The sequence below is a fragment of the Halichoerus grypus genome, chromosome X (assembly GCF_964656455.1).
Source record: "Halichoerus grypus chromosome X, mHalGry1.hap1.1, whole genome shotgun sequence".
In the NCBI taxonomy this organism is placed as follows: Eukaryota; Metazoa; Chordata; class Mammalia; order Carnivora; family Phocidae; genus Halichoerus; species Halichoerus grypus.
In genome coordinates, this window is record NC_135727.1 from 99,762,217 (window position 1) to 99,774,401 (window position 12,185).

At 41.9% G+C, this 12,185-nt stretch overlaps 1 protein-coding gene across 1 annotated transcript in view; it reads right to left on the reverse strand.

The window, feature by feature from the left end:
• The window catches only part of XK (X-linked Kx blood group antigen, Kell and VPS13A binding protein), a 43,151-nt gene extending 31,230 nt beyond the window's left edge, over positions 1–11,921 (reverse strand). Inside the window, exons 1-2 of the mRNA XM_078065213.1 lie at positions 11,345–11,921; positions 4,037–4,299 (exon numbers count right to left, since the gene is read on the reverse strand). Of these exons, the coding sequence (XP_077921339.1) occupies positions 4,037–4,299; positions 11,345–11,589 (508 nt within the window). The 5' untranslated portion in view covers positions 11,590–11,921. The remainder of the gene's footprint in view (positions 1–4,036; positions 4,300–11,344) is intronic.
• Between the last annotated feature and the right edge of the window lie 264 nt (positions 11,922–12,185).

Sequence of the window (12,185 nt, forward strand, 5' to 3'; positions counted from 1 at the left end):
CCCTAGTTTTCGTACTATCCTTTACTTTAGCTTTAACGCATCCTTTTAGCTCCACCTTACAAAAACTCTCTGATTCTGCTAAACTTTCTGATTTCTGGATTTGTGCCAGAGTAAATAATACTCATGATGATGAACCTAGATTGGTGGCCTGGCCACTATCTTTAGAAGGATGGCAAAACCTACCTGACAAAGGTATAGGATCTTCCTTTGGTACCTTTGAAACCACACATCTTCCCTCCTTGAAAACTGGCACAAAATATTATGGTTTTCCACTGGGTACCCCCCACTCATAAAGCAATACTCTCACTCAGGTCTGGACTCTTACCCAAAAATCTTTCTTTTAAAAAAAATAATGGAAATGGCAAAACTCTAGGGTATCTCCCAGTAAATATCTGTTAACTATACTATTTTATAGAACCTAGATGAACATGAATTCACTCCCTTTTGGAATCCAGAAGACTCTATCATCTTCCCTATGGTGGGGCAATAGAAATGCAGTAAGATGGGAAAATTGGAAGCTAATGTGCTCCCACTCAATGGTACTTCACTGGGGACTGACCAAATATCTGGCAAAAGATGGAAACTTAATTCAACTCACTTTTTTCCTAGAGATCTCCCAGACTTCAACCAAAATCTTACTTATACTAGATCAGCTCATTTGTTACTTCAGATCTATAGAAATTTAAAGAGCTCACATAATCATTCCCATAATGCTAGTAAAACAGATTATCATGTGCTCTGTATAATAATGATTACATTTCTGATTATGAGATCTTTTCTTTCATTCCAGGAGAAAGAATCTGGGCAAAAGGACCCAATTATGCCTTATCCTTAGAAGACAGTAGGGACTTCTTTTTATGTGGAAGAAACATATTCTACACTACCCCTCAACTAAAAGGGATGTGGAGGGGTTGTTGCCTTACCCCTGATACTGAAATTAGAAAAACCCTTCCCTCTTGTGCTTATATACCTAACATAGGGTCTTTCTCCTATCAATTTAAAAGGATACATTGGAACTGGGAAGGTTGTAATTATGGCTGGATACCTATATATAACCCTACAGTAGACAGAAAAATTTGGGGCCTGCTTTCACCAGAGCCTTTCTTCCTTGGGTTGAAGTAGTGAAAATTAAAAACAAAAAACAAACAAAAAACACCATTCGCAATCTTTCTATAGTTATGTCCGCCACTTTCAATGCTTCCGTCTAAGCCTTTGCATATCAGAAGAGCCAGATCGATAGCCTTGCAGAAGTAGTTCTAGAAAACTGCAGGGCCCTAAACCTCCTCTCTGCTCAGCAGGGGGAACCTGTGTCCTACTCAGAGAAGAAAGTTGTCTTTATGTCAGTAAGTCAGGGAAAATAACACAAGAACTAAAAATAATGAAGGACAATATCAAGCTGCTAGCTGAAGCTGGCCAACCTCCCAGAACTCAGGACATTTTTTATCTATTAAACATGGGCAATCAGGGAAACTGGTAAGTGCATTTCAATTAGTAGCTATCATTGGGCTTTGCATCCTCAGTTTAATCTTTTTAATTAAATTTCTACTGTTTTGTATTAATAAGCAAATGTCTTCTTCCCAAATGTATGTATAAAATAAAATCCTTTTCCTTTGAAAAGCTTTCCCTGAAACTCAAATAATCATGGAAACTAAGCCATCCACCTTAAAGGGACATACCTGAGATTATTCATTTTTCAATCCTCTTATTGTTCAAATGAGGCCATTGAAATTCCATATCATTTCCCTCCTCTGTGGGACAAGACACCTGAGGATGGGGTCCTCCTCATCTCTGTGAGGAAAGGCAACTGAGGTTGGTCCTCTGCTCCATGGGAAAAAATACCTGAGGACAACCCTCCTAAGCTCCATGGGACATACAATACAATCCACCTATAAAGAACTTTACTTTTGACAAAAATTAATAAATACACCTGAAGGACATAACTGATCAGCAATGTTTTCTGTGAAAGATCTTGATCAACAGGGGGAAATGTGAAAGAACTTCAATCTAATATAAACCCAGAGGATATAAAATGGAAAATCTCACGCCTGTGCCCTAAGGAAAACAAAATTTAAGGACTAAGAGACTGCTTTCCCGCAAGTGTCTGATTTACAACAAAACTGATAATATTGGAATTTTCTTAATGATAGGGAAGTAGTCAGGGGTTGCTTCATATCAACCCTGGAAAGCTCTGCTTATGATTTCCCAGAGGCATGAACAAGAAATGACCCACGTCGGCTGGTCTCGCAAAATGAGCTGAGTTGAGCTTTGTTTGTAAGACTGGACTGGTTTTGTCTGCTTGAGGAATTTTTAAGGCTGGTCTCTACTTGTTTGGATTGTAACAGTCTCCAACTGAACTCTCCCCACTTTGCATTCCCTGCCCAGAAATACGGCCTACCCCCAACCTTCAGCGGACTCGCCTGCAGTTTGCTGTAGTGTGTGGGTTCCAAATTACAATTCCTCTGCTATTCCCAAATAAACTCATCTCTTTTTAGAATTTTGACCTGGCCTCTTCATTTAGGTCAACAAAGACAATCTTCATTTTCAAAAACTTGAGGAAAAAAACTGGATCAACTGGCCAAAATCAAGTAGGCTATCACCACCTCTGGTCTCTTGCTGTGTCCCTGTCACATGGAAAAAACCAAGAACTGGGAAAATGGTAGAGTGCCATGCAGAGGACTCACCTTGGTCAATGCCCATTCCAGTTATAAGTCCTTAGAGAACCAGGATGCCGCTACATTTATTGAGTACCTACTGTCTGCCTGGGGCTGTGGGAGGCATTTCACATAAATGTTAATGGACTGAGGTTCAAGACCTCAACTTTAGGTCCTGACATATCTTAAGAATCATAGTCACTCTGAGGTAACCTGAATGAGCTGTGCCGTGCAAATACCCTGTGACCCTGCCGTAAATTAAGTCATTTTACCAGCGAGCCTAGATGGTAAACTCTAGCCTCAGCAGAAAGAATACTGAGGGAAGTAAAATTAAGAGTGATTTATTTTTTTAAAATTCCAATTTCTGTGTTACCTTAAATACGTATTTTTTTCAACTTAAGGCTTTTAACTCATTTTTGCTTATCTACATAGTAAAACCTACCAGAATAATATTTGGGAGGAGTTGTTTCCTCTCCTCATATCAAGTTTTTTCACTTGTGTCTTAGGCATGTAGAGGTTTTTGTTTTGTTTTGTTTAAATCTGGCTTAACCAAAACCTGCCCTCAATTTGATGATTCAAGAACAGTCCAAAGGTTAGACAACTGTGTTCATTTAAAAGCTGAGCTACCTATTAGAACTTCAAGAAGATAGGAGAGTGCTCTTGATTCGATCATTCATCACAAAGAACCCATTACGACCAAGGGGCTCAGCTGGTTTAGAACTATCACTGAATGACGGCGGCAAAATCCAAAGAGGCCCAGCTTCTGACAGGTGCATTTTCAGCCAACAGCAAGCTGTTTTTTCCAAAATGGTCACGGCAATGAATTTCTAGAACTCTACCATTCCCCATCAAGAGTCAGAGTTTCCTCCCCTCCCTTTGAACCTCGATGGGATATTTGACTGCTTCAACAAAGAAAACACAGCAGAAATAATGTCATGTGACTTCCGAGGCTGGATCACAAAAGGTGATTCTTTTTCGCTCCCAGGACACTGCCCTTGAAAACGGCCACCACGCTGGGAGGAAGCCCCAAGTAGCCCACATAGAGAGATGAAATGGAGAAGATTGGAGGCCCTCAGCAACAGCTAGCGTCGGCCATAAGCAATGTGAGGGAAGGAGCCTTCAATGGATTCTAGCCCCTTATCATTGAGCCACCCCAGCTGATGTACAGTGAAGTGCAGGTGAGCCCTTCTGGGCTGCCCTGCACAAATTGCAGATTCATACGCAAAATAAACACTTATTATTTTAACTAAGTTTTCAGCTTAGTAACTGGAACACAGACTCAGAACTGAAGGCATATATGAATGAATTTCACATGAAACAAAATCAACTTTGTTTTACTCCCCACTTTGACCCGGAATGCAGGCAGAAATGAAAAATATACATACATCTTCCGATAGTGACGTCCTGCTGCAGGGCGCTTATATACAGCTGCAGAGTCAGCTGGGGGGCTGAGCCCAGGAAGGCCTGGATCACTGATGCGCGACTGAATGCAGACCGGTGAGTGAAGAGCTTGCCCTCGGCCTGGCCCACCTCCTTCTCAACTTCTTCAGAGAAGCCATTTTTTGGCATCTGTCGCTTCTTAGTGATGCTGACATAAGGCTCTTCGATGTGGCCTGATTGACAATAGATGCAGAAGACTTCAAAACACCTGGAAACAAATCAGCAAGTCATGATAATCAGAGACAGACAGGATTCTGTCTTCTCTCAGTTACACTGCTTACACTTAGCCTGATTCTCAAAGCTTTGACGTGGCTACTCTGGACTACAGCCCCTTCTCTCAAATCACCCACTCCAAGGAGTTCTGAGCATGAAGTTAGTCCTCTTGCGGCCCTCCAGCAGGCTGACTGGAAATGAGTGTGAACTTAATTGAGAGAGGACGCCAAAGGCCACCGAGGCAAGGAAACCAAGTAGGGAAGGGGAAGTGGTTCAGGCTCCAGAGCCAGAGAAGAATGTTCAATTTCCCTTCATGACACTTACTAGCTGTGCAGCCCTGGGCAAGTCATTTAACCCTTGAACCCTTTCCCTCAATTATAAAGCAGAGATAACACCTACTTTGCCACACTGTTGTGGCAATAATACAGTATATGGGTGTATGTTTGTGTGTATACTGAGATATGTATTCATATATATATATATATTCTTTTTCCACATCCAGTAGATACCCTATATCACCTCCGTTAAAGCAGCAGCTACGGGTTGGGAGAGCCCCTAGCACAGAGCAGCTTGCCATCTAGCACTCGCCTAAAAGACCACAATATACTACCTAGCTCTCGGCTCTCATAAACCCTTATGAGACGTGACTAAAGTCAATCCTGTCTGGAGGTCTGTCAGCTATGTCTTACTTATGGAATAAGCCTGCCCTAGGGAGGGAGCCTCAACCAGTCGCCTTTCTAGACTGACAGAGTACCTAGCTTTTAAAATTAGATTTTCCTCTCTAGGTAATGATATGGATACCAAAGGGAGGAAGAGTACTGACTGCATGATTTACTCTGAAGTGCACACACATACACACACACGGATTGATGGGTCAATCGAGGGATGGAAAGATGCATGAAACAAAATGTTAACTGTAGAACCTAGGTGGTGAGTACTTGGGTGTTCACTGTATAATTCTTTTAAGTTGTCTTCTGTATGTTTGAAAATCTTCATAATATAATGCTGGGGGAAAATGGGTTTTTCTTAGAAATAAGAAAAATGTTCATGGCCTTAGGTTTAAAAATTGTTAAAGGACGTTTTTTTTCTCCCAACATGCATTTTCATAACAACCTTATGATGCTGCCAGAAGGTTTTATGGCTTCATCTATTTTATTGAAAGTTGTTAACTTTGTACTCTCACCCGAGGCAACTATGGCAATAAGAATACATTTATAATTAAATAATAAAACGATGTAAGAAAGGAAATGCAAGAGCCTCTCTGATAAGTATAAAGTGGACATACTTTGTGACTACTGTCTTTGTTCATTCCTTCCTGGGAGGAAGAAGGTACATAGCAGTGTATGTGTGTATTTAAGAGAAAGAGAGATATGGTGGGGGAGACAGGTTTGTCTGGTACATTTTGTCCAATGGGGTCAAAGACACTTTGATATAGTACATAAAAACAGGTAAAAAAGCCTGGGCCAATTTGTTCAACTGAAAATAATGAAGTACAGGCTGTGAGTTCAAGTCCAGCTAATCCAACTGAATTTTCTCTGAGAAAAACTCAAATCTATAAGAACTATTTGAGGCCTAGCAACTTCACACAAGGACTACAAGACAAAATAAATTGACCATCATCTTAATTCTCAAATATGTGATGAATGCAGATTGACTTTGCCAGTGCTACGGGAAATGCAAAGACAGCTGGGGTACACCTGCCTCATTCAGAGGTGCTCACAATCTAAATGGAAAAGGGTACATATACATAATGAGGATAATAATGAACACAACTAATATTTACATAGCACTTTCGGTTTACAAAATATTTCTCAAAATATTTCTCATATAAGCCTACTGCAAGAATTTGAATCATAGCATTATTTGCAATAGGAAAATTCCGGGAATATTCTAAGGGTCCTAAAATAAAACAATAATTAAATAAATCATAATATATATATATTCAATGAAGTATTACCCAGTCCTTAAAACTGATGGTATAGACATACATCTACTAATATATAAAAATGTCTACTGTATTTGGTAAGTGAAAGGAGTAAATTATAATATACATAGAAAATTCCATTTTTTGTAAAAAAAAAAAAAGTCACATATATAAAAACATATAAATCACACATACACATAAACACTGGAGTGCTGGATTTGGCTCATACTGACTCAAGAGACTGTTAAATTGTTAGGAATCATGTGAGCCAGTTGTTAAAAAACTGGTAGCTTGAAATAGGCCATGATGGGAATATTTACATCACAGAAACCAGCAAACTCTGCAATTCAAGGGCTTTTCCCCCCAAGAGATAGTTTACCAGCTTACTTCTATAAAAATATGAGTAAGAATATACAATAAAATGGTAAATATTGTTCTTTTTAGGCAGTCAAATTAGTGTTTTTTAAATTTTTTAATTGTGTGTATCTGTTTTCTGCTCTTCTGTCCTTTCAACAACAAATATGTTTTACCTGAATTATAAAATCAAGCTTAGACTTTTAAAGACTAAACAAACAACCAAACACCAGCACATGCTAAGAGGTGAATGAATGAAAATAAAGGTTCAGAGGAGAAAGCCAGTCTCTTGATGCTGAGGAGGGTGCTGTATTAAACAGGAACCATGTACTGAATTGTTGACAAACTGAAACTTCAAGGTCTACCAATCGGGATTATAGAAGGTTCCAGAATGGCTAATGACAGAGGTGGCCCTGAAGCCCAAGTGGACATCCTCGCAATCCACTGTTTTTCCCAATTAATACATTTATCTCAGCACAGAGTTTTATACATAGTAGGTGTTTAATACCTGTGTGTATGGTCCTAAGACTTCCCCTACTTGCCACTACTGGTTAAGAAAACTGGTAAGAAACAAACTACCATTCTTCCTGAAATTCTGCAAGACTCATCCAATTATTCCAAATGTTGGGTTTCTTTCTTTTTTCTTCTTTTTTTTTTTTTTGCTGGAGAGATTGTCTAAATATAGCTGTAAGTTAAATATTTTCATCAAAATCGTTCAAGGCTATTTTTCAGTATCATGTAGACCAAGGGTTGGCAACCATTTTCTGTAAAGGATTTACAAAGAGTAAATATTTTAGGCTTTGCAGGTCACAGCCTGTATCCCAACTATTCAGTCCATCACTGCGGTGCAAAAGCAGCCATACATAATACATTAAATGAATGAGCATGGCTGTGTTCCAAATAAAACTTTATTTACAAAAACAGGTAGTGGGGGGATTTGGCCAGTGAGGCATAGTCTGCTAACCCATAATGTAGATAATCAGCAGGCTGATCCATTTTTTTTTCACTTCACCCCACTTTCTTTTTTTTTTTTTTTTTTAAGATTTTATTTATTTGACAGAGAGAGACACAGCGAGGGAGGGAACACAAGCAGGGGGAGTGGGAGAGGGAGAAGCAGACTTCCCGCTGAGCAGGGAGCCCGGTGCGGGGCTCGATCCCAGGATCCTGGGATCATGACCTAAGCCGAAGGCAGACGCTTAACGACTGAGCCACCCAGGCGCCCCTCACTTCACCCCATTTTCAAGCATCACAGTTGAAGGAGTTTATCCCATAGCTGAAACGATGCTTGTTGGTGTCTGCACAAATAACCTGTGGTACCAGAGACCCTTTAAAGCAGTTAACAAAAACATGTTTTCAAAAGAAATACTATGATTTCCTATACGCCATGTTATCTTCAGGTGACACACATGCTCGATGAGGCTACACAAGAACCAAACTGGTTACATAGAAAGCACGATGTGACCTTTGAAAAGCCACTTGCCTCAATTTCTCAACTGTAACAAAAAAGAAAATGACAGGTCTCAGGGTTTTACATTGGATGGAATTAAATACTGTACGTATAAGCACTTTGCAAACAAACAAAAAAAAGCTCTTAAATATAGGCTATTATTTTAAAGTCTTTTGAAAGCTTATTATACAAAGAAATACTCTCATGAATCATGTTGCAATGTTCTGTAAAAAATTACTAGAACTTCTTAGCTTTCATTTTTATAAACCCAGATTTTCCTCATTATACCAGTAAATAAAAATGGAGGAAAACTCCTTGAACTTGAAACCCATTTATATTTATTCCTTCTCCCAATTTATTTAAAAAATTAACATTATTGTAAAAGGATGATAAACAGATTTTGTTGTTGTTAGGTGTTTTTCCCCTCTGGTTTTCTAGAATATCTATTATCATTCACAATAAGATCATCCTTAAAATAAAAAAAATAAATTCAAGATACTATTCAATGATCATATCATTCAGACCTAGGCTTAATAAGGAAACAACCACACAAACTGCAACTACAGTTTTAAATATAAGACTGATAAATGAAATATGGTGCTCTCCCAGTGCTTCCCTAAAGGAAAGAAGGAACGGGGCCTACTTTTTAGTATTTAGCCCAGAATTATTACAGTGAAATGCAGTGCAGTTTAACTGAGTGAACTCAAAAACAGCATCTCACCCAAAAAGAACATGAGTTTGGCTAGTTAGTACCCAACCAAAAATAAAGTGAGCTAAATTTTCCAAAAACAATTTCAAAATATTAGTAAGTCAAATTAGTAAGGAGGGGAAAGAAACAGACCATGACTCTCTTTTGTTTGGGGGAAATAATTTCGATCTTAAGTAAAACTGATGTCTTGGAGTTAAAATAGAATCAAACTACCCGCAGTAAAAACTTCCAATAAGATATTAAGTCCTGCGAATACACGTCAGCAAATTGCTTTTCTCTTAATCTGGAAGCTAAGAGGTTTGGACCCACGTTTTGTGTACCTCAGCTCTAAGATCATGGGTCCAGTATCTCCTTGAAATAAATCAGTTGCATTAGAATGGGAGAGTCCTTGTTGACAGAAAGGGGTGGTTTGTTGCTTTATTTTTTATGTCTTATTCTGTTTTTCCCCCAAGAAGGCAATGACCCATTCAGAATTTTCTGAAACGAGGTCTTTTTATGGAATTGAAACTTTTTATATAGCTGAGAGGTTATCTCTTCAAAGTATCAAACTTTTTAAAAATAAAGTTAAAATATTTTTACTATAAAAACTGAAAAATGTAGAGTAGCATATAATGAGGGGAAAAAATGATGCACTTTTTTGTATTTTCCAGGAGATAATTAAAACCGCCCATAACTCCGTCATCCAGAAATTACCACTCTCTACAACTTGGTATACTTCCTTGAGCTCAGGTTTATATGTGCCACCCTATTTTTATACATATCATGTCACTAGCTTTGTCTTGGGTCACTCTTAATATTTAAAAAGATTTTAAATGGCAGTAATGATAGAGATCACTCACCTGGATAGCTATTGAGGTCGTTTGTTTAGATTTTGCCAAGATGACCAAACTTCCTTAATTTAAGATGGGGCTACTGGTAAAATGTACTCCACACTCTTCAGCTTTCTTTCAGAGTGTAGGGAACATAATTAACCAAACTCAATTTCTTTTTTTTTTTTTTTTAACCGAACTCAATTTCTAAGAAGCTTTGTGAACATGGTCTGGGGTGTCCTTTTCCTCATCTATAAAATGGGAAAAGTGACATCTACTCCATGGTGAGGATTCAGCGTACTGAGGGATCTTAGCATCAACCAAACCATCTAGCACAAGCAGCACTGAGAAATACCAGTTCCCCTTGATCTGTCACTTCATTTAAATATCGTGAGCAATGAGTTTTCTTTTCACAGATAAGGTTAATAAATGATGAGTGCCTTGCCCAAAGTCAGATCACATTGATTTTACTGAGCAGGATTACAATCAGGATGCTGGGGCCTACTTGGTCAGAGAGGACTACCTCCTCACTAAATAGCGCCAGTTTGCACGACTTTGAAATTCCTCTCTTTCTTTCTCTCTCTCTCCTTCTTTTTTCCCCCCTAACTCTTCCCTTGCTCTCAGATGTCAGTAGCAAGGCCTTAGTACCGCTAGTGTACCTGTTTCTGTTCCTTTCTAGGATTCTGTGGCTTCTGGATGCTGGGAGACTTGTTCACCCAGTTTGTCCTGTGTGTGAACTGCAGGTCCGTATTCTGAGTGTCAGCTGGGATAGCTGTATTTAATGTGAAGTGCAAAGTTTTAGAATAGGGCTCTCTAAAATCTATCTTGCTCCTGGACTTTTTTTTGTCTCTGTGCGTGTTGGGGCAGGGGAGATACTGAGTGGTAGGGAAAGATTCCTGGCTAGCCGAATCTTCTGGCAGCTGAGCTCTAGCCTTTCTCTCTCTTCCAATTCATCTATCACCTGTGTCTAAATTCAGTATTATAAATTGCTTTCTAATACAGATAAGAATCCTTTGTTTTGCTTTTCCTACAGGGTTGAAAGCTGTCAAAACAACACATTTTAAACTCTCTTCATGGTCCTTAGATAAGCCAGTCTACTTCATTACCGTGCATTCGACTTGCTTTGTGTTAATAGAAATTAATTTCCAGAAATGTCACTGATGGTTTTTTTTCCTTAACGCACGAAAGTTTCTGTCTTCATGGCACACTGTGTTCCAGCTTCAATCACTATGTTTGTAAGTTAGGCAGGGCCAGAAGGCATTTCTACAACCCTGTCTGTTTCCACACCAAGAGAATGATGCGTAATTTCTAGAGCTCTGCATGAGAATTAAATAAATTAGTTATTTGTAAAGCGCTCAGAACAGTTCCGGGCACACAGGAAACTCCACGTTTGATAAATTAAAGAACCTGCACACGCTTTTGCTCTAAAGGCGATTTAGCCCCCCCACACTTCTCAAGGGTTTGTCACGACACAAGCCAATCCTGCCAGAGCCCACCTGACCCCAGAGAAGGCTTGTATTTTATGAGGTCGAACTATACGCACCTGCCATTTCTGTTGGTCAGGTTCAGCTGAGTACTGGCAATTTCATATGCGAGAACCTAAGAGGAAGGCGGTCCGCCCCGGCTTCATCCCCACTCTCCCCGGATTCTGTCGCATTCGCGTGACTGGAACGGTGGGGCCGACGCGCAGGCCGGGCCGGCCTGGGCCCGGCACCCAGTCCAGCCGCCCGCCCCTCCCGGAAGGCCGCCCCTCTCGGCCAGGGCAGAGGGGGAGGGGACCCGGGGGCCCGCACGCACCTGAAGAGCGGCCCGAGTTGCAGCAGGTGCAGCAGCAGCACGAGCGGGCGGTCGCGGCTGAAGTCGCGGTGCACGAAGAGGAGCGTGAGCTGCACGAGCGCGCAGGGCAGCAGCGAGAAAAGCAGCGTCAGCGCCTGCCACATGCCGTCCCCGCCCGAGCGGTAGGTGCTGCTCAGGTACAGCGCCGCCGTCGTCTCGGCCACGAACAGGAACACGGACGCCAGCACGGAGCCCGGGAATTTCATCTCCGCGCGTCAGCGGCGCGCACCGGCGGCAGACAGGGTGGCGGCGGCGGCTGCCCGGGGGGTGAGGGGGGCTCCCGGCATGCCCGGCCCCGACTGCTCTCGCGCCCTGCGCTGCCCGCCGAGGGCACGGGGCCGGCCCAGAGGCCGGGGCGCTGGAGCGGGGCCTGGGGGCGACCGGCCGGGCTGGGCTGGGGCGGGGAGCGCGGCCCCGGCGAGACACGCCCACGCGCACCGTGCGCCGCCCGCGCGCCACCCTCTGCCCGCGGCGTCTCCGCGGCGACGGACCTCAGGCGGGCCGCGAACCTGCGTCCTGCGACTGCTCGCGCCGCAGCCCCAACGGCTGCGGCGGGCCCTGCTGGCCCCGCGCTCAGCCTCTGGGTCCTAGAGCCCTTGGCACGCGCTCCCGTTCACATCCCTTCGAAAAACTGCAGCCAATGGGGCACAGAATCCGGGGCTGGACGCCTTTCCATCCCAGGTCTCTATTTTGTGGGCCTAGGGAACGCCTAATTCCTCCAAGGAGCAGCGTTTCCAGTCATTTAAAAATAACCAGACCACACAGATGTTTTTCAAAGTACAGGCGTAAAGTCCTGTATCCA